At 42.6% G+C, this 22,489-nt stretch overlaps 1 protein-coding gene across 5 annotated transcripts in view; it reads left to right on the top strand.

Moving 5' to 3' along the window:
• EEA1 (early endosome antigen 1) overlaps positions 1–22,489 on the top strand; it is a 160,195-nt gene that overhangs the window by 82,227 nt on the left and 55,479 nt on the right. For all 5 annotated transcript variants that reach the window (XM_075011958.1, XM_075011967.1, XM_075011976.1 and 2 more), the window contains 2 exons: positions 517–633; positions 9,549–9,887. In XM_075011958.1, the coding sequence (XP_074868059.1) occupies positions 517–633; positions 9,549–9,887 (456 nt within the window). The remainder of the gene's footprint in view (positions 1–516; positions 634–9,548; positions 9,888–22,489) is intronic.

Raw genomic sequence — 22,489 nt, forward strand, 5'->3', positions numbered from 1 at the left:
CAAGGTAGATTAAGTAATTTGTCAAAATCACACAGGAAGTTTGTGGCAGAAATGAGAAGAGAATCTGATGTGTGGAGTTGTTTCTGGTGCCTTATCCACTTGACCTTCCTTCCTGGCTGGGGATCTTGGCAACAGGGCTGAACTGGAACCAAGGGATCTGAGTTCCAGTGAGAGTCGGACCTATGAGAGAGACAAAGCCTCATTGCAGATCCTTTGGGATTTGCCAGGTTTGGGGGATGGCCTCCTTGACCTTTTCCACTTGAGAGGGCAAACAACATTTTTCTGATAGAATGATGTGAAATCATCTCAGCAAAGGGATTTCCCCCACTCCCCATGCCCTGGTAGTGGTCTGGGCCAAAATTTGTACATGGAGTTCAAGCTAATTAAACATACAGTCTTGTTTTCCAAGCTGTTTTATATGTTGCCCCACTCCAGACCTCCTGTCTGTGTTTGGGGTATCAATTAATTATTATCAAATCAATTATTAATCATAACTGTTTTTAATTTTTTATTAAGGCTACTATAAATCAGCTAAGAGCTGAGCTTGCAAAAGGGCCTCAGGAGGTTGCTGTGTATGTGCAGGAACAACAAAACCTTCAAAGTTCAGTTAATGAATTAGTACAGAAAAACCAGGTAAGAGTTTTATTATTATTCACATTTGTAAAACCTGTATTTATGTGAAAACATACCATTTGGCTGTTGTATCTGATACTGTATTTCAGAGTTTTAACCAAAGAGTTTAAGAAAATATTTCATTGCAACATCAACAGTTATGCCTTTCTTGGGACCTGACTGGTGCCAAATGAGAGAATTTACTCGACCACAGGAGGTCAATGTTGTCTAGTAGCATTACCAACATTTAGGCTGCTTAATGGGCTCTTAGAAGACATTTAAGGGTAAATTAGAACTAAATAACAGCACACTGGCTGCATCTACACTACTCCTCTCTTTCGGAAGGGGTATGTAAATGCCACAGATTGAAATGCTAATGAAGCACTAATAAGAATATTCAGTGCCTCATTTGCATAATGGCGGCCACCCAGAGCATTGAAAGTGCTACTTTTGAATTGCAGACTAGCCATGTAGATGGGGTTCCTTCCACAGGAAACCCTGATTTCGAATGGGGAAGAATGGTGCTTTTGAAATTGGGGTTCCTTTTGAAGGAACCCTATCTACATGGCTAGTTTTCAATTCAAAAGCAGCACTTTCAATGCTCTGGGCAGCCACCGTTATGCAAATGAAGCACTGAATATTCATATCAGCACCTCATTAGCTTTTCCGATCTGCAGCATTTACATACCCCTTCTGAAAGGGGGGTGTAGTGTAGATGCAGCCACTGAGAGCCAGGACTGGTGGCTGTAAACAAACTTTATGGAACCACGTGAAACTTGGCAACACCCATGATAAGTGGTCATCTGGCTAACTAAAATCATGCTGGATTACAAAAAAAAAGTGCTGGACTAGAGATGTTTAACCTACATTGAATTTGCTGACACAAGTGTTGAAAATCATTGCATCCCAAAATATTATGAGTGGTGTAAAAACAATTAATTTTAAAAGGAAATTATATATATTTGAGAGTTCTTTTTGTGTGCTCTCTGGTTCTTGCACCATTAGGTTACAGATGGGTCACATTTGAGGATTTTCACAGCCATAGGGGCTAGTAACTTTTTTTATTTACATTTTTATAATAAAAGCTGAGTTGCTCTGGTCCAAGAGCTGTCACTTTAAGATAAACACAAAATATTACAAAATATATGATAAAATCCGAAGTTGAACTCTTTGCATATGCAGCACATAATGTAGCACGTACACATACGATAGAAACTCAGAGTTAGGACAACCAGAGTTACAAAATAACTAACCGTATACCTCATTTGAAACCCTAAGTACATAGTTAGGCAGTAGCAGAAGCAGGAGGGTTAAAAAGCAAGTGCAGTAAAGTACAATGTTAAATGTAAACAACTAAAATAAAGGGAATCTTTTAAAAAGAATGTGACACAGCAAGGAAACTGTTTCTGTGCTGGTTTCATAGAGATATGTAAAAGCAGCATTTTTCTTCAGCTGTATTAAGTCATTGTTCATTTATTAATTTGAAAGAACAACCATGGCATTGTGTTGTGCGTTATGAACATTTCAAAGTTACTAACAGCCTCTATTACCAAAGTGTTCATAAATCTGAGATACAACTGTATTCCCTAAGGAAGCAGTGATTAAAAGCAGTAAAGGGAGACAGAAGAGAAAGAGGAGACAGGAAAAGAAATCAGAGAAAATTTTCTACAATGTTGTGGCTATTTCCCCATTATAATGCATGTTTGTGAGTGTAGAAAATATTTGAATATATTTGTATTTTATATGTTTATAATTTTGTATGCTTACATTGTGTGTGCATGTGTATTTAAATATATATTTATGTGGTGGCAGCATGAATAGGTTAGGGTAAGCCTCTGAAAAAGTTCTCCCTCTTATTAGAATAACTCATATTTTAAATGATTTGTATTAACATGGAAACCACCAAACTCAAATTTAACCACAAATTCCTTGATCAAATTCAGAGGTCAACTAGTATGTACACAGTTACTCTAAACATGGGTAGAAAGCCTGAGTAATAAGCAAGTATGTCAAAACAGTAATATATCTATACTCTCACCATCTATTTTTTTATATATAAAACCTGTAAATATTTACTTTTTTAATACTCATCAAAAATAAGTGCAGTTATTGCCAGTTACAGGTTGAACCTCTCTCATTGGAACCCTTGTGACTTGACCAGTGCCGTATGAAAGAATTTGCCAGACGGCAGGAAGTCAATATTTTCTAGCACATTACTAACACTTCCACTGCTTACTGTGCTCAATTGACATAACTCTGTCTCTTGCACTCAGATCATTAATGCATCTCAGCTGGGCTTATTTCTGACTTTCCTCCTCATTATGTAGCTCTAAACAGCCATTTTAACCTGCCAGATAAAAATGTTTTTCTTTCTTTGACTTGTAGAATTTGTCATCTAATATCATGTGATACTTCTCAAAGTAAGATATTTAAATATCAATTTGTTGAAGCTGAAAATGGGAGCATAATAACACAGAAAAAAGGAGAATCCCAGCTTCTTCCCTGCAGCCAGAATTCGAGTCTAATTATGGAAGGGCTCATGTTATTTCATTTCAGAGTACCAGTGATTTTAGATAAAACTAGGTTATTTTGTGTCTTAATTTGAGTTTGCCCAAAACAGTTGAACTCATAGAAAGTAAATCGCTAGCTTTTCAGTTGTCACTTTAAAAAAAAAGTTCCAGTAAATATTCAAAAATATGGTGGGTTGGTAGGGTATAACATTTTCTTCAGGGCATGTTTAGACCCGTAAAACTTGCTTATGCCTTCACTGCTCATGAGTAATGTGCCCATCTCAAACTCATGCTCATAAACTATACTGCTCCACAACATTTTGTGTTCTTTGGGTATTACATGTAGTATTATATCTTCTTATATATGGTATTTCATCCAGGTTCTTATATTTTGGAAAGCACTGTGATATGAGTGCCTTTGTATTCATAATATTATATAATAGCTATAAAATATAATCAAAACTCATATTTAGTAATGTAGTTAATGAAGCATTTCAGTGTTATATTAAACAGCTCTGTTGCTTTGAAAGCTACATAATTTTTTCTCATCTCTAGCTTGAGTGAGTGAAGTAATTTATTCCCTCTCTGTGGAGGTGAAGCACTTTTTCCAGTGCTCGGTATTTATTTCAGTATTGTAGTGCTGTTCTTAAATGTCTTGGGAATAAATCAGACACATTTAGTGTATTTGGCATCGCTTTCAACACATGTAAGGCGGGATTTTCTTGTTTTTTGTTAGCTTCATTTTCTTAAATGTTACACATTTTCCTCCCTCACAGTTGCTCTTGTAATCTGCATTGCCAAAACATATGGATAAATTCTCCCTGCAAAGCGTAATGCTTCACTGACTGTCTTGTATTATCTACAATTCTGCCAAAGCAAAACTTGGACAAACCAACATGGAAAATATTCAGGTCAACTTAGTCATAATGATGTTAACTTCTCACTTGGAGACTCAGCAGATACCTATTCAATATTCCTATGCTTACATTAACGTATGGGAAACAAAACAAAATCTAGGCTTCTAACTCCAAAGTGTCCCACACCATACTGCTGAATACCACCTATTGACCTCTGCTGCCTAGATGCTTTTCTTTGTTTCCATATGTGCTCTCTCTCTCTCTTTCACATTTAGGAAAATAGAACATAAAATGAAAGTAGGGAGCTGGGACTGAGACCAAACACTTAAGTTTAGTGTAGAAATAACATATGCCAAGAAATATAGTAAGATACAATGTAAAATGTGTTTATACTTTGCTTATGATGGCATGATGTCAATCTGAAGTAGAACTATAATAGATGGTGAGAGAGAGCATATTATTCTGCTTCCCCAAAACAGCAGAGTTTAGTCATGTATGAAGACTACATTGAAACTGATCAAAAGTACTAGCCGCAATACATTTAATGCCCTGTATTTAATAGAATGGGAACAAATTGAATAAGATGAATAGTCTGTAGTCAAAATAGGAAGATAAATCAGAAATCAAGGGAAGAGTCCTCAGCTGTGTTGAATTCATATTTAGTACAGTTGAGGAGATGGTGTGGGAGGAGTGGCTCCAAGCTACCTTTTCACTCCCCCACACCACAAGTCCTGAGGGTGTAGGAGCTGAAATTACACCCAAACAGACTGGTGGTAGCCTAAGACTGCTCTGAGTTGCAACATCTGAAGATGTACTCTAAGAATACTGTGGTCCTTGGCTGTTCTTCTGACTTGTCTTCACTCTAGTAAATCCTATCCTGAGTGGTGGGTGGGACTTGGACTCATCAGCTGCCAGTGGCTTTCCAAATATGCTGTAGTGTCTTAACTGGAGGGTCTGCCACAGAACTAGAAAGTTAAGACAAGCTTTGTAATGCCAAAACTTTACTTTTAATCTCCTGGTAAATGTGTACTTTTGGAAAAGATATAAAACAGATATTCATGCAGTGGGGAATATATTGGATTTCAGTTTGTATGTTCATTGAAATTTCAGCATAGCCCACAACAGTCTCTTTGTGTGTGTGTCCAGATGTTGAGATTGTACAAAGTCCAGTTTGGAAAATGTTGTTATTACAGTGATGTCTTGCAGCAACTGCAAATTATACTGAGCCTTTGGACAGGAATCTATTTCCTCCAACTTTTAAAATAAAACAGCGAACTTTGAGAATAGCAGGGGCTCACGAGGAAGGACAGAGACATTTGGAATTTAGGCCAAATGATTGCAAATCTCTTTATCCCATCACAGGGGTATTCTTCTTCCAGTGCGTATGTGTGCATGCACGTGCATAGAAGGTAGAAGATTTTTTTTCTCCCTAGTGACATCCATTGGGTTGACTTGGGCATCACTCAGGCATTTATTGCTACTGCTGCATCCTCTGCTGCACTTCCAGAGCTCTTCCTAGCTGCCTTGCCTCTGTGAGAACTTTTCCTACAGCTTCAGGTTTTCCCTGCTGTGAGGAACAACACCTGCAGTTTTGAGGCAGTGGGAAATTACCGTGCTAAAAATAGCAATATAGACAGCAGGCACTGCTTGTGCCCATAAAGAGCTGTGTTGATTATATTCTGTAATGTTTTGGAGTGTCTTTATTCAGCTAAGCATTGCCTCATCATCTACGCTACTGTTTATAGCCATTTTTGGGGGGCATACAGTATGTTTACGCGGCATGCTGCCTTAAGTTTAGGTTTAAGCTCAGGTGCGAGTGATAATACTTTAAATAAGCATTAATTGATAGCCAATTCACTATTCATTAAATAGTGTACCCAGAATGCGGTACAAGTACCACTGGTAGTACATGAAAGGATTTCAAGGGGTACGTGACAGAAAATAAATTAATATGAATCAGGAGATCAGCACTGGAAGAGGGAGTACGCTGATAAGGCTGAATTTCCAAAAGGGGTATGCAGATGTTTTAAGTTTGGAAAACACTGCATTAACGCATGGAGTGAGAGGAAGTATCATGTATCAAGCAGATGTGAACAATTCCCTCTGAACGACTGCTCATTTTGGCTAAGTATTAGGTTAGAATGGGTTTTGGACTGAAGAGGAGTATATTTCATTTCATTTTCCTGAAGGGGAACTACCATTTCAAAAATTTTGGGTAATACTTCAGTAAAGTAATTTATAAATGTCAATTTAGCATATAGGTATAATATCTAATATCTTTACCAATGCAGCACAGGACATTGTCCTAGTGTTAATTGAAAATTAAACTATTTTAAGGATCTCTCTTTCAAATTCTGTGCTTTCTTTTCTGTTCATTAAAATGTTCAGTGTCTCCTTACTTCTTTGAAGCACCTCTGTATTGGTTATTATTAAAATACCATCTAATGATTGCAAAGGTATTGTGATAATCCACGTATGAATCATTATAAAACCTTTGTAACCATTATGCAACTACAAATGGCCGAAATCAGGTTGTGAAAAGGATGTTATACTTTGTTGGTGCTCCTGTAGTAAACCTGTTTTCCTGGTGTTAATAAGGCTAGTGAGAATTTTTATTTTTCTAAAGGTTAAAAATTACTGTTTTACACTGTAAACTCAGGGTGAAATTCTGGTGCCATTGTAGTCAATGGTAATTTTGCCAGTGATTTCACTGGGTCTAGGATTTCATCCATATAACCTTCAAAACAGAAATTCTATATATGATGTTTATTATTATATATTGTATGCAATAATGCATATTATAATATAATCCTATAAATAAAATAACTGATGTTATTTTTCAAGAATTTGTTTGGAACGCGTTATTGCCAGGCCAGAATTCATAATCAAACTTTAGTCTGCAGCAAATATTCTTGACCAAGTTGTAAGGCTTAAAAAGTATATTTTATAATGGAAACTCTGGGAGGACTATAATTATATTTGTTTTAACATAAGCTGCTACTGAAAAGCCATTTGCCAGATTGCAACAAAACTTGAAAACTGATGTGCTGAAAAATTACTCCCCATTCTCCTTGAATTTGCTAAAAAGCAAGTAAACAAGTAAAACAGAATCTTTTACTCTTTTAAATATTATCAGATTTAACACTTGTTAAACTCTGTATCCTCAAAATCAATCTTGAATAGTGTTTTACTGTTCTGTTAAGCTAACCAAAAAAAAATCTATTTGTATTTGGTGCCTAAATGCTGTGAAAAAGTGTGCTTTAAAAATGACCTGCATAGCTAGAATTACAGTTCTTTCTGTGTCTTCTCTTGAACCGGTGTATTCCAGGAATTGCAGAACATAAACCACCATCTGATGCTTTCAGCACTGAACTTGTGAGTGCTGGCATTTTTCAAGCTGCTAGACAGCTGAATTCTTAGAAATGTTTTGATTAAAGAGCAGCTGAAAAACAGAGTATCCAGTTAAACTGTGGGGAGAATATCAGTCGCTGATAGATACACATGGAGATGCTGAACAGGGACGGGAATTTAAGAATTCAGTTACACCTACATGGGGATTTGAGGGAGACAATGAATTCTTTGAGCTGGAATTTTAATGTGATACCCTGGAAGAGTACAGATACATTTCAAAAAGCACCATTGACAGTTTACGGACATGGTTAAGATTTTGGCTTTAGTTCTGTCTTTGAAAGATGGTACCTAAAGCCAGAAAATGGCCTTTGTTGCTGAGGCCTTTAATCATTGATTTGAATCACTGTGCAGTAATTAACTGGAATGCATGACTTCAAGTTGTGCTTGATTTGCATTAACACGAGTTAAACACGACCCAAAACTGCTCTGTGGCTGTCTGCTCACCTTGCTCCTGCAGCTGGGGGAAGCTGGGCAAACACACAGGGGCACCACTGTGACTTCTCCCTGGCTTCTCCCAGTTGGGAGAAGCCATGCCGCAGCTGTGTGCCTGGTGTAGCTTCTCTCAGCTGGGGGAAGTGGGGAGAAAGCCCCGCTGCTGTAGCTTCTCCCCAGCAGGGAGAAGCTGGAGAGAAGCTGCACCTGGTTCACAGCTCTCCACTTCCCTGTGGGAACCAGGAAACTGACCAGCACTGGTGCTGGCCAGTTTCCCAGCTCCTACAAATGGAGGGAAGCTGGGAGCCAGGCTGCCACCTGGTCCCTGCCTCCACTCTACTCTCTGGAGGCAGGAAACTGACCAGGTGCCCCCATCAGTTTCCTGGTTCCCCTGCTTTGTGTAGGAAATTTGACTAACGTTGGGGTTGTGTTCTTACAACCCCTGTGTAAGTTGGGGGTCTACGGTAATAACTGACATCACTTTATTCAGCAGCTGAATTATTTAATCAATTTCTGCCTCAATTTGGTTCTGTTTAGCTCATAAGAATTGACAATCCAAAATGCATATCCTTTGTAAATATTTTCCAAGCTTTATGTTAATCCATGGATTCCAAAGTAACTCCTTGTTGCCTGCAAAATCATTTATTTATTTATTTATTTTTAAGTCTTGTGAAGAAAAATTTGAGATTCCAGAGGCCCTCTTCACTAAAAGGCCAATCTAAGTTTGTGATATGTTCAGATTAAAAACAAACAACCCCCTGAGCTTATCTGTAGAGTTTTATTTTCCTACAGAAAAGTTTGGCTCCAGGGAGGTAGTTGGTATGTGCTAGTAGAGCACCAGCTTGTTAAAACAGGCTAAATTCTGAATCAGGTTATGAGTTTTGTGCCATCATGCTATTATCATTTTTTAGTGTCACATACTGTACTCATTTGGTCTATTCAAGAGAGGCTCACTGTTTGAATACCTGGATATACAGCACTTCTCTTGAGATGTGATAGGTTAAAGTGTGGAAAGTTATTGAAAATGGGAGCGCGTACTGCCATATGCTAGTGGTTTTCAGCCTGTGGCCAATGGACCCCTAGGGGCCTGCAGATGGTGGTTAAGATTTTCAAAGGGATCCGTATCTCTTATTTGGAAATTTTTAGTGGTCTGCAAAAATTGGAAACCACTGCCTTACACAGAATTACAGGTGAAACAGTGACTCACATGTTTAGATGTACAGAGAAGAGCATGCAAGGGTGAGTTACCTCTGACTTACACATAATGTTTTGGCACTCAAAAAGCGATTTGTAAGCACATGCATGATCTTGCAGTAACACAGAAGCTCAATTGCTTCAGTAAAACAAACCAGTCTTCAAGATTTAGAAATAACGGCAACTGAGTCAGCTACCGGAAAAGAGCTTATGTGAGGAGCAAGTGCTAGTTTCAGTCCAGAAGGCAACTTTACTGATCACATTTGAAAATACAGAGAGTTAGGATACCTGAAATTGGGATTTATAATTGAAATGATATGCTGTATGGACTTTGGCATTGACTGCTATAATATGAAATAGAAATTAAAATGTATTAATAGGCCTATCTCATTTCTCCTTAACTCAGTTTTGGAGGTTGTTGTTTTGAGAGACTTGTTCATTGCTCTGATAAATTCTTGTGAGGCAGTGTAATAACAGTTGATCAGATGTAAGCAGAATTTGTAATTTAATTTCCATTTAATTGCTGTTATAGAGTCTGACAGAAAAGCTGCTGAAGAAAGAACTTGATTACACCCAGTTAGAAGAAAGGCACTGTGAAGAATCAGCAAGTAAAAAGAGCATGCAGGCAAGCCTTCATCAAAAGGAACTGGACCTGGAGCAGCTTCGAGCAAGGCTGTCTGCATCTGAAGCCTCATTGCAGAGGTTACAGACAGAACTTTGTGAGAAGGGGGAAGCAAACCACAAACTTAAGGAAGAATTGTCAGAAATAGAGACAAAATATCAGCATCTCAAGGCGGAGTTTAAACAGCTGCAACAGCAGAGAGAGGAAAAAGAACAACATAGCCTACAGCTGCAGAGTGAGCTAAATCAGGTGTGGTTCCTTCAACAACATTACAGTTTCATTCATGTTGTTCATCTCAATACTACACTTTTCTCTGTATATTTGTATACCTATAAAATAGAGCTTGTGTGTATCTGCGATGTCTTTGTTTAAAATCTCCTGCAACTATAATACTGTGTGTGCGTGCATGTGCGCTTGCTTGCTTGCGTGCATATGTTTGTTTACTGGAGGGGGAAAAAGTTGCTAAATATGTGTTTTTTTTCCTGGCTTTTAAAAAAGAAAAATAAATTTCAAGCATCATATTTTAAATGGCCACAATAGAGAAATAAGCAAAGAACACAAAGAAATGCAAGCGGTGCAGGTTGACTCTCTCTAGTCTGGCTTCCTCAGGACCTGACTGGTGCCAAATGAGAGAATTTTCTGGACCGCAGGAGGTCAGTATTGTCTAGCAGTATTACCGACACTTCCACTGCTTACTGGGCTCTTAGAAGACATTTAGTCTTTGTCTAAGCTGCAGGTTTCCGTAGGGAGACCAGAGGTCTCTCAGCAGGTCTGCTGCATCAGGGGCATGCCAATTTGCGTATCTTTTGCCTTAGGGGTAAATTTAGGGTTAATAATAGGACAGAACACTGAGAGCCAAGACTTGTGGCTGTAAACAAACTTTATGGGACCACAGGAACCTTGGCCACACCCACGATAACTAAATCATGCTTGATTACAGGTGTTGAAGGACAAGAGAGAGCCAGAAGAGAGAGGTTCAATCTGTAAAGGGAAAAGAGTACAGAAACTTACTCTAATCAGTTCTTTCATACTTAAAACTAGTTACAGGGCCAGACACTAACTTGGGGCAAGTTGGTGTAGAGTTATGCTGACTAACACTAGGTGAGAATCTGATCCATAATTTGTATTTCTTTAATTTTATATCTCTAAGAAGATGAATGCTGTCAGCTTAAAATAATGTAAAGTGTTGCTCTATGTGAAAGGAACCTCTAATTCAGGGGTGGCCAACCTTTTTGCGTAAGGGGCCCTGTGGCAATTTTTTACATGTTCCAGGAGCCAAACCCTCCCTTCCCTCCATCGCCAGGTTTAACCCCTTTCGGTCCCAAACCCCATTTCCAGGTTTAACTTTTCTCAGACGATGAGCTCCATGTGTGGCCACTGCCTCCCCCCACTTCTCAGTGTGGCTGCACAGCTGCAGCTCCCCCTAGCTCTTCTGTTCACTTCCCCCATCCGCAGTACAGCGGCTCCATGCCCTGCCACACTGAAATAATGGAACTAAATTTAATTGGTTTAATGGCCAGATCTCTCCCACTGCCCTGCCAGCCATTGCACCAATTAAATTTAGTTCCATTATTTCAGCCACGGCAGAGCAGGGAGCTGCAAGACAAGTCAGTGGGAGCAGCATCTGGAGCCGCAAGTGGCTCTTTAAACAGCTGCATGCGGCTCTGAAGCCACAGGTCGCCGACCCCCACCCTGAATGCGCCCCATGCCCCACCCTCAGTTTGGCTGGCTCGGGTAAAATGGCACCACTGCTGTAGGAAAAGGCTTTGTGGACTGGATGAAAAGGCTTCGTCAGCCGGATTCTGACCCACAGGCCACGTTTTGGCCACCCTGGCTCTAACTCCTTTAACCCCATAAATATTTCTTTATAAGTTGCTTTCCATTTTTGAAGAATAATATTTTCTTATTAACTTAATTTATTCTTAAAGCTTATTTCTTGTTTTCAGAGGGTTTGTCTGCATTGTGCTTTAATCCACCTCAGCTGGAGTGTAAATTCTAATGAATGCTGCTGGTTCAGGAACTAACTGGCCCCTGCTGGTGTACACTGAAAGTTCACTAGTGTATGGTAATGTAGTCCCCTTTTAAGTACTACTACATTAGTATCCAATGAGGAGGTGTTAGTGTGCACCTGCAGAATCCACACAGGTCAGTTAGTTTGCAGTATGCTGATGCATGTTGGAATTTACACCCCTGCTGACGCAGACTAAAAGGTACTGTCTAGATAAGTCCTGAGATCAATAATTTCCACATTCGTCATGCCCTTACCCAGAAATAAATAACATGGGATCTTGTGGCATAGCTTTGATATTTCTCTCGGTGGGGGTTCTTAGTTAAGTGGTCATTGTATTGCGTTTGGTTTCCCTGACTTTTTTTTTGTTTTTTTGTTAGTTACATTTTTTCCTGACTCTAGGTGTTAAGTATTAACAAATGAAAATGCTACTTAGCTCAGTGGTGGGCAGCATGTGGCCCAACAAGGTTCTGGGTGTTCCCTGAAAGACATTTTGTTTCCTGAACAACAAGAAGTCTTGTGGCACGTTATAGATTAACAGATATTTTGGAGCTTGAAGCGGGTCTTTGCCCACGAAAGCTTATGCTTCAAAATATCTGTTAGTCTATAAGGTGCCACAAGACTTCTTGTTGTTCTTGAAGCTACAGACTAACACGGCTACCTCTCTGATTTTGTTTCCTGTAGCCCATGATTCCACTGGCTTCCATTCATGTAGGTTTTTTTCCTCCTAGTATTACTGAAGTGACATGCACTTAAAGCAAGGGCACATGAAGGGAGGTGAGTGCCAGTTGCACACAACATTGACTGTGAGAGCCATGCACTCCTTCTGCAGCCAAAAAGCTGCTATGGTTCAATCAGCATATCCTGCAAACTCTAGGTGCAGGTGCAGTTAGCAAAACTGCCTATCTTAGGAGACCAACAATCTTGTGGCCCACTCACTAGCCTAGGCTGCCCATTGCTGACTTAGATTGTTGGGTTTTCTTTCTAGATATGAAAATGATCAAGACTTCTTCATGTTTGTAAAAGTTGTGCAGGGCTGTAAATAACAAGGAATAGTAGAGTAAGTTGTGATGGGATGAAAACGTACAAAAGAAAGTTTTGGTGGAATATCATGAAAAGTGTCCTAGTTTTAAAGCTTATTAGAAAGCAGGTTTGTACAGAAGAAGCAATGGACACCAAAGTCTTTGATTCTTTAAAAAATGTACCAAGCAGTGAATGTGTTACAAAGAATGCTGCATGACCAGAGGAACAACATGAAGTTCTAATAGTTTTTTTTCCAGTTTTCTGATTTTTGGTTCTGTGTTGAGCCTTTATATTGGGATGCGTATAGTGAACAGTTTTGGTGTCCTTTCGTGTGCTAAACCCTATAGAGTATTATCAAAGTTATAGTCTCGGAACTGTGGCATTGACCCACTATTATTCAGTGTTCAAGAAAAGTTGACTTTGAGGTACAGTTTTGTTTGATCTTTGTTTTGTTGGGTGCCTCTGTGTATGTAGTGTACAAGGGTCCGAGAGATGTTTGTGTTTCAAGAATCATGCTCAGTCCTTGAATAAGAAAACTGTGGCTTATTCTAGCTTGGTTTACTTTTCTTTTAGGCCTGTGCTTCTACAGCCTTCCCCTTTTCATTAAGTAATTTAAATACAACTCAGACAGACTCTGTTGTGAAAGCTAGTTATGTGGTAGCAAATCTGATTGCAAAAAAATCAAAACCATTTACTGATGGTGAGTTTATTAAGCAATGTATGGAAAGCGTGGCAGATATAATTTGTCCTGATAAAAAACGGATTTTTCTAAAATCAGTTTCTCTCACCAGACTATAGCCAGGCGAATTGAAGAAATAGGAAAATCTATCGAAAGAGATTTGGAGGATAAAGCTGCTAATTTCAAATTTTATGCTTTGGCGATAGATGAAAGTACTGATGCTACAGATATGGCTCAACTTGCCATTTTTATTAGGGGTATTGATAACGAATACAATTTCACTGAAGAAATGGCTTCTTTGGTGCCATTAAAAGACATAACTAAATCTCTTGATTTGTATGAAGCAGTAAAAATTACATTAAAGCGATTTGCTTTAACCTTTGACAACATATCTGGTATAGCTACTGATGGCGCCCCGGCTATGCTTGGTAAAAAAGAGGGACTTATAAAACTAATAGAAGATGGTGCAATTGCCACAGGCAACTCACGTTTGATGAAATATCACTGCATCGTACATCAAAAAAATTTATGCACGAAAGCTTTAAAAATGGATGATGTCATGCGAATTGTCATCAAAGCTGTGAATTTCATGAAGTCCAGGGGATTGAATCATCGCCAATTCCAGGAGTTCCTTAAAAGTATGGATGCTGATTATGGGGACATCATTTACTTTTCTGAAGTAAGGTGGCTAAGTCGGGGTAAAATGTTGAAAAGATTTTATAATTTGCGAAATGAAATTAAGTCATTTATGGAATCAAAAGGAAAATTTGTGCCAGAATTTGAGGATGAAAAATGGCTGACAGATTTAGCATTTTTGGTGGATTTGACCTCTCATTTACATGAGTTAAACATGCGTCTTCAAGGTGAAAATCAACTTATCCGTGCTATGTTTCAAACCATAACAGCATTCTAAATGAAACTTAAATTATGGCTAGCTCAAGTTACGGTAAAGAATTTTAAGCATTTTGGTCAGTTGGCTAAACACAGTCCTGTGAACAGTGAAAAATATGCAGCCTTGCTTTCCGTTTTGATACAGGAATTTGATAATAGGTTTCAAGATCTTTGAAAAAATCATCAATTTTTTGGTATATTTGTGACTCCATTTTTCAGTCGACATAAATACATTACCTGTGAATTTTCAAATGGAATGTATAGAGTTGCAATCAGACATTCAACTCAAAGAAAAATTGGATCATGTCTCTTTACTAGACTTCTATAAGTCCTATCTTCCCAGAGAAAAATATCCCTCGCTTCACAATCACGCCTTATTCATGTCATCGCTTTTTGGCAGTATGTACATTTGTGAACAACTTTTTTCAAGGATGAAGCACACAGAGTAAAATTAGATCAAAATTTTCTGATGGGCACTTTGAGAACTCACTAAGAATTGCGACCATTTCCATCGAACCAGACATTGATGCATTGGTTTCACAAAAACAAGCTCAAATATCCCACTAGTTTTATGTTTATATTGCCCTCTTTTGTTTTAATGTTATAATAAAAATATAAACAAATAAAGGAAGTTTGTTATTTATATACATTAACTATATTATATATTTTATATGCGGCCCAGGCAAGCCAAAAGGTTGGACACCCATGTTATAAAGTGTTGGACGCAGCACAAAATATATGCTGTTCTCATGAAAATATTAATAAAATACAAGTCAGTTTTGACTAGGACATGTTGAGAAAAGGGAAAATATTGTTAGTTTCTGCAGTCCCAGAATTTTTTTTTCAGATGAGATTTTACCTCACATGAAGCTGAGGAGGTGGTTTTGTTGAAAGCTTTAATATCTGATCTGGTCCTAAATCAGTTGTTTCTTTTAATTTAAAATGAAATTTTAAAAATGGGAAATAGTATTTTTAAATATTTAATTTATGAAACTCTCTGTACATGTATGCAATTATTTTTATAAATGGACTATAACACACACAGTTAGTTCATTAGGATTAATCATTTCTTGGGGACTAAAGGAAAATTTATGGCCATACCGTGTTATGTATGTTCCCTTATGTGTCATCATGTTACATTGTTCATGATGATGTAGTGACTTGACATTTGCTATATGACTAGACGTGATTTATACAGTAGCCCAACTCATTTGCTAGTGGAGCACATCTGTGTGTCCTCTTATCAAAATTGTCTCAAATAGTTTTTGGTCCAGATCCTGGAGTGTTCCATGCATGTCTGCAAGGTACTGGGCACCCTCAACTGCTGTTTTAGCCAGCAGTTGGAAACCTCGGAACATTATAGGGTGATCTCTTAGTTTTCAGAAGGAAATGCTCATCACTAGCAGACTTGGCTGTCTTATGTAATGTTAACATTTCTGATGCAGTAGTTTAAAAAAGTATGGTTTCTCTGTTTGGTTTCCATTTTGCTTGGTGCTGGTGGGAAAGGCACTGTGACTGTACAATTGGTGGTAGAACTTGTTTATGGAGCACCCAAAAGTGTGCTCTATAGAGAATATGAAAGTGTAAGATGGGCCTGGCCCTGAACTCATTATGACTTGGGGCCAACGTGTGTGTTTCCATGCAGCCTGTTGCAGGATCGGGACTTAAGTTTTTATATAATATGGCAAGAAAAAGGTTGAGAGATGAGGGAAGAAAATAAAAGGGTTTTAGAAAAATGATTTTCTAATTTTAAGTTTTTGATATGTTCATATATCTGTGGGTTGGCTAAGTGTGTGCCTGTACAATATACTTTTTTGAAGTGCCATGGCAAAGTGGATTTCAGTGAGTTATTTGAAAGAGGAGAGGCTGATGGTTTGGTTAGATGGAGATTAAAAGGATGTTCTTCTTCAAGTGGTCCCCGTGGGTGCTCCACAATAGGTGTCGGGCTTGCCCGGCGCTGCAGATCGGAATTCTTCAAGCAGTTTCTCCTGGATCGCGCATGTGCTGGCGTGCACCGCTGCCTGCGTGTCCCCAGCCATGTGCGCAGTCCGGTCCCCGCCAGTTCCTTCTCAACTGCCATTGGCTGCAGATGGAATCTGCTCAGGCTAAGGCCAGAGTCAGATAAGATAGCTGTTTTTCGTGTAATTTGTTGTTTTTGTCACTAAAAAAAAAAAAGGAAAAGAAAACAAGGACAAAGAGAATATCAGCAAAAAAAAAAAAAAAGAGAGAGAAGCGGACGAGAAGGCCACTTAGGCCACCCGCTGCCCTGCAGGCCGGTGATCGCTATTTGGGGCAAAAAGGCACTGATTATGCGCTAAGTACCCTACTAACACTAAAGGACTCACTGCGATGGCCTCCTCAGGTTTTAAAAAGTATGAGTCATGCCGTGAAGCTATGCTGGCCTCCGATGGGCATAGTGAATGCATCCGCTGCTTGGGGGAATCACACGTTACCCAGAAGTGTTCTCACTGTGCTAAGCTCACAGCCAGGGCCAGGAAAGACAGAGAGATGAGTCTTAAAATGCTCTTGTTTGATGAGGCTCTCCAGCCGGAGTTGCCGGAGAAGCCTCACCCAGAAGGGCCCTCTGGGTTGCATAAGAGGAAGGCAGCCTCTCTGACCCCCTCGGTGCAGAAAAAGAGGAAACTCTCCCCGGCTCGATCCTTGCCGGTGAGTTCAGCGAGCAGGATGAGCAGCGCACAGAACCCCCAGCCACGAGCTCAGGGAAGCAGTGGCGCGGCAGCGCATGTGGCAGAGGCGGAGCCTCCGAGTACACAACAGCCAGCAGCAGGGCGACGAGAGTGTCAGCGACGCAAGCGCCGGAATCGGCGGCACCGTTGCAGGTGGCACCGGCCCCTGCGGCACGGAGCCTGCAGGCGCCGGAGGAAACTACCCGCACGGCACCGCAGCTGAGTGTGCCGAGCGCGGTGCCGACAGCGGGGCCGAGATCCCCGGCACGGGAGCGGGTGGTGCCAGCCCCGCAGGGGAGGGGCAAGGCTAAAGCAAAAACCCAACACCGTAGCCCATCTCCGGACAGGGCTGCGCTGCCTTTAGCACCAAGCCCTCCCCCCATGATGCACACGCCGCACCGAAGGCCTGTGACTCCACCGGCTTATCCAGAACCTCCCTCTCCATTCCTCCAACCAATGTCACCATGGCTTGGGCCACCTTCACCATTTCTGGGAACGGATCCCCTGGAGTACTATCACAAGCCAGTTTCGCCTCTATCTGTGTCGTCGCGGAGGTCTCGCTGTCCCAGGCATTGGGGGTACACTCTCCGTGCGTGGTCCAGGTCTCCATCCCCGGGCCCTTGCCCATGCTGCTATGGTCGTCCTCATCATGCTGAATAGACACCGCAGGCCTACATCCAGGGGCAGGTCCCCCCCTGCTGCTCAATACCCCTGTGTACACTCTCGATCTGGGACGGAAACACAGTTGTCTCAAGGGGAGTTAGTTTTAGAACCCCGGGACTTTCCTTCACAATCCTCCAGGGAGCGAGTGTATCATCGACCACAGGAGCCTGAGAGTTTGAGGGAGGTTTACCCCAGTGGTTCCTCCTCATCCTCCCCAGATGGGACCATGGTCCCCAGGGATGTCTCCGCCCCGGATGACCTTAAACAATTTCAAGAGCTATTCAAAAGAGTGGCTTTCACGCAAGATATTCAAACAGCAGAGCTGCAGGAGAAACATCACAAACTCCTGAAAAATTTGAGACCCCTGGCTTCATCCAAAATTGCTATTCCGCTGGACGAAGCCATTATGGAGTCAGCGACTACCATATGGCAGATTCCGGCCTCTATCCCGCCTACGAACAAGAGAACGGATAAGAAATATTTCGTCCCGGCAAATAGCATGGAGTTCCTTTTTAGTCACCCACAACCGAATTCTTTGGTGGTCGAATCGTCCCAGCAGAGGTCAAAGGCCTTTCAGTACAAATCGGGGGGATCGGACAAAGATGCTAAGAAGCTAGAGCTGTTTGGCCGGAAGGTATATTCCTCCTCTACCCTGCTATTGAGAGTGGCAAATTACGCGGCACACATAGCAAACCACAACTTTGATAATTACTCCAGGCTTACTCCCCTCATGGATTCACTCCTGGAAAACAAGAAGCCAGTGTTAAAGGCGATTGTTCAAGAGGGCTGCGCAGCATCGCGGATGGGAGTACAGATTGCCCTGGATGTGGCGGACACGGCGGCACGTGTAGCAGCTACAACAGTGGTCATGCGTAGAGAATCCTGGCTCCAGATGTCTGGTATCCCCAGAGACCTGCAGGCGAAGATGGTGGATCTTCCCTTTGATACACAAAAGCTGTTTGCAGACTCCACCGACTCGCTCCTCCATTCCAGTAAGGACTCGAGAGCCACACTTAGAACCTCGGGCATTTATACTCCCCCATACAGGAAGAAAAAATTTTACCCTCAGCAAAGACGCTACGCTTATCAACCACAGCGTGCTCAATATCAACGAGGCTACAACCAGGGGCGCCATCAACGGGAGCAGCAGTACAGAACTCCCAGGCGACATTCTCAACAAAGCCGTACGCCTTCGGGGCAGGCCCAAAGGCAGCAAGTTTGACGGGTATGTCGGGGGCTGCACTGTCAATACCATCGCTCAATGCCACTCTCATCTCATGTTCCATCATTGCCTCAGACCGTTCCACTCCCAATGGCAAAAGATCACCACAGACAAATGGGTGCTGGAGGTGATAGCCACGGGTTACACGATCCCCTTCCAGTCACTCCCACCGACGAAGCCTCCCACCAGGCCTCACCTCAGAGACGCTGCCCACGAGGCGAGGCTCAAGCAGGAGGTGGATCACCTTATGTTCATAGGGGCGGTGGAAAGAGTGCCGGAAAAATTCCAGGGGAAAGGTTTTTATTCATGGTACTTCCTAACAGAGAAGAAAACAGGAGGCTGGAGGCCCATATTAGATCTTCGGGGCCTCAACCGTTACTTGCGCAAACAACGTTTTCAGATGATGACAGTTGCCTCTATACTCACGGCACTGGACGATGGAGACTGGTTTGCAGCCCTCGACTTGGAAGATGCTTACTTTCATATAACAATCCACCCGGCACACAGACGCTTCCTCCGCTTCACGGTCGGCAAGGAGCACTTCCAGCACAGGGTTCTTCCGTTCGGCCTTTCTTCGGCTCCCAGAGTCTTTACCAAAACCCTGGCAGTGGTGTCAGCCTACCTGCACAGACAGGGGTGTTTATTTTCCCATATCTGAATGACTGCCTGCTGAAGGGGGCCTCGAAGGCGGAGGTCTCATGCATGATACACGTCACAGTGGACACGTTTTCTTCGCTGGGCCTAGTTATCAACCTCGCAAAGTCAAAGACCGAACCCACACAAGATATAGAGTTCATAGGGGCACACACAAGCTCTTTCACAGCAAGAGTATACCTGCCCGACGCCCGGTTCCGCGCTATCAGTGCGCTGGTGCAGGTCATCACATACAGCCCCATGGTGCCGGTCTTAACGTGCCTACAGCTGTTGGGCCACATGGAGGCAGCGACGTTTGTGGTACAGAATGCCAGGTTACACATGCGAAGCCTGCAGCATTGGCTGGCGAGCATTTACAAACCGGCATCCCATACTGTCCACAGGGTGGTGTCGCCCACGACAGAGGTGCGCAGATCCCTGGCGTGGTGGGAAAATCCCAAGAATCTGCTAGTGGGGGTGCCCTTTCACCAACCACAAATTTCTATTTTTCTTGCTACTGACGCCTCCCGCATAGGATGGGGAGCGCACATCGTCGACAAGGTGACGCAAGGGCTATGGTCCGCTGCGGAACAGACACTGCACATAAACATACTGGAGCTCAGAGCAGTGTTCAACGCCTGCAAACATTTTCGAGATTACCTGCACGGCAAAGTAGTCGGGATCAATACCGACAATACCTCCACTATGTTTTATATCAATCGACAAGGAGGAGCACGATCCCGTGCTCTATGTGCGGACGCAGTCCGATTGTGGAACCGGTGCATCGCCAACAACATAACGTTGAAAGCCTCATACTTGCCGGGTGCTCACAACGCGATAGCAGATCAGCTGAGCAGGCGCTTCGCACTCACGCACGAATGGCAGATCCGCTCCGATCTGCTACGGCGCATTTTTCGTACATGGGGGTTTCCCCAGATCGATCTGTTTGCCACCCAGTACAACAAGAAGTGTCCTCAATACTGCTCCAGGGCAGGAGTGGGACGGGGGTCCCTGGGGGACGCATTTATGATTTCATGGAGGGGCCCTCTACTTTACGCATTTCCCCCCACAGTGCTTATCCACAAGGTTCTGCAGAAAGCCAGAAGGGACAGAGCTCGCATGATATTCATAGTCCCAACTTGGGATCGGCAGCAATGGTTTCCCTTGCTTCTGCGCATGTCGGACCGCCCACCACTTTCTCTACTGGTGATGCTGGACTTACTTACGCAGGCTCAGGGGTCCGTAGTGCACCCGCACCCTCAGGGTCTGCGTCTGCAAGCATGGTTAATCCATGGCTCAGCTCCTTAGAGAGCATGTGTACGGAGGGAGTACAACAAGTCCTGGAATGTAGCCGAAGGACCTCCACCAGGAGGACTTATAAACAGAAATGGACTTGATTTACAGCCTGGTGTTCTGCCAAGCAGTTAGCTCCCCTTGACATTCCTATACCTGTAATACTAAAATACTTATTGGACCTCAAGAGAGGCGGGCTTTCTCTATCCTCGCTAAAGGTCCACCTCGCTGCTATATCAGCCTTTTGGCATACAGAGGAAGGGCCCTCTGTATTCGCCCATCCTATCGTCACAAGGTTCTTGAAGGGGTTGGTAAACCTGTACCCCCCTCGGAAACCGCTTCCACCATCGTGGAGTCTGGAGTTGGTGCTCAGCATGCTATCGGGTCCACCTTTCCAACCATTAGCCACAGTTCCCCTCCGTCTCCTTACGATGAAAACAACCTTCCTCCTTGCGATTACGTCAGCCCGCAGGGTGAGCGAGCTCGCAGCAGTTATGGCAACGCCGCCCTGCACAGTATTCTTAAAGGAGGCGGTAACCATAAGGTTGCACCCAGCCTTTGTTCCAAAAGTTTCTTCAGAGTTCCATCTTAACGAGCCAATAGTTTTACCCTCGTTTTACCTGAAGCCTCACAGCTCCAGCAAGGAGGCACTCCTGCATCTCCTGGATGTGAGGAGGGCGTTGGCTTTCTACATAAACAGAAATAAGTCCTTCCGGAAAATGGACAGGCTTCTAGTCTCTCTCGCTCCCAGGTGAAAAGGAGAGGGTCTCTCTTCACAGAGACTCTCAAAGCACATTGTGTCCTGTATAAAAATGTGCTACGAGCTTCGAAAGACTCCTTTGCTGGTCCCGCCTAGGGCTCACTCCACCAGGGTGGTGGTGGCGTCAACAGCCTTCTTCAGGGGCATCGCGTTAAAAGACATCTGTATAGCGGCGACCTGGTCACCCTACGACACCTTCGCCAAGCATTATGCCCTACATCAGGTATTTGAAGAAGATATCCGTCTGTCAACAGCAGTCCTCTCGGGGCAAGCTGCACATGAGCCGATTACCCACCTGCTTACTTGGGTTACTGCTGGGTAGTCACCTATTGTGGAGCACCCACGGGGACCACTTGAAGAAGAAAGAGAAGTTACTCACCTGTAGTAACGATGGTTCTTCGAGATGTGTCCCCATGGGTGCTCCAGCACCCGCCCATCCTCCCCGCTTTGGATCTCTGTCTGGTGTTTTTCAGGAGCATTCGAGGTGGTTGGTCAAGGAACTAGTGGGGACCGGATCACTCATGTGGCCGGGGGCGCGCGGGGAGCGGCGTGCGCCGGCGCATGCACGATCCAGGAGAAACTGCTGGAAGAATTCCGATCTGCAGCGCCAGGCGAGCCCGACACCTATTGTGGAGCACCCACGGGGACACATCTCAAGGAACCTTCGTTACTACAGGTGAGTAACTTCTCTTTGTGCACACAATGTCAGTAGCAGGAAGGGTCTGAGATAGTAATTGAGGGGTACAGAATAGTGCGATACAGTGAGAGGAGAAAAGAAAGGAAAATGTATCCCTCTCTTTTCCCAAGGAGTGTTAACTGCTAATAATAAATGTAATTTTTTAATAATACAGCTTTGAACATGTTTAGCCTCCTTAATGGTCATATGTTTTTAACTTTAAAGAGATTTTTTTCTTAATAGGTAAAATCACATAGTAACATTCTATACACTGTGTTAACGTCTTGTGCTATACAGCCCTCCTAGCTACCAGTTC

This window comes from Carettochelys insculpta, chromosome 1, assembly GCF_033958435.1.
Source record: "Carettochelys insculpta isolate YL-2023 chromosome 1, ASM3395843v1, whole genome shotgun sequence".
NCBI classification, from domain to species: Eukaryota; Metazoa; Chordata; order Testudines; family Carettochelyidae; genus Carettochelys; species Carettochelys insculpta.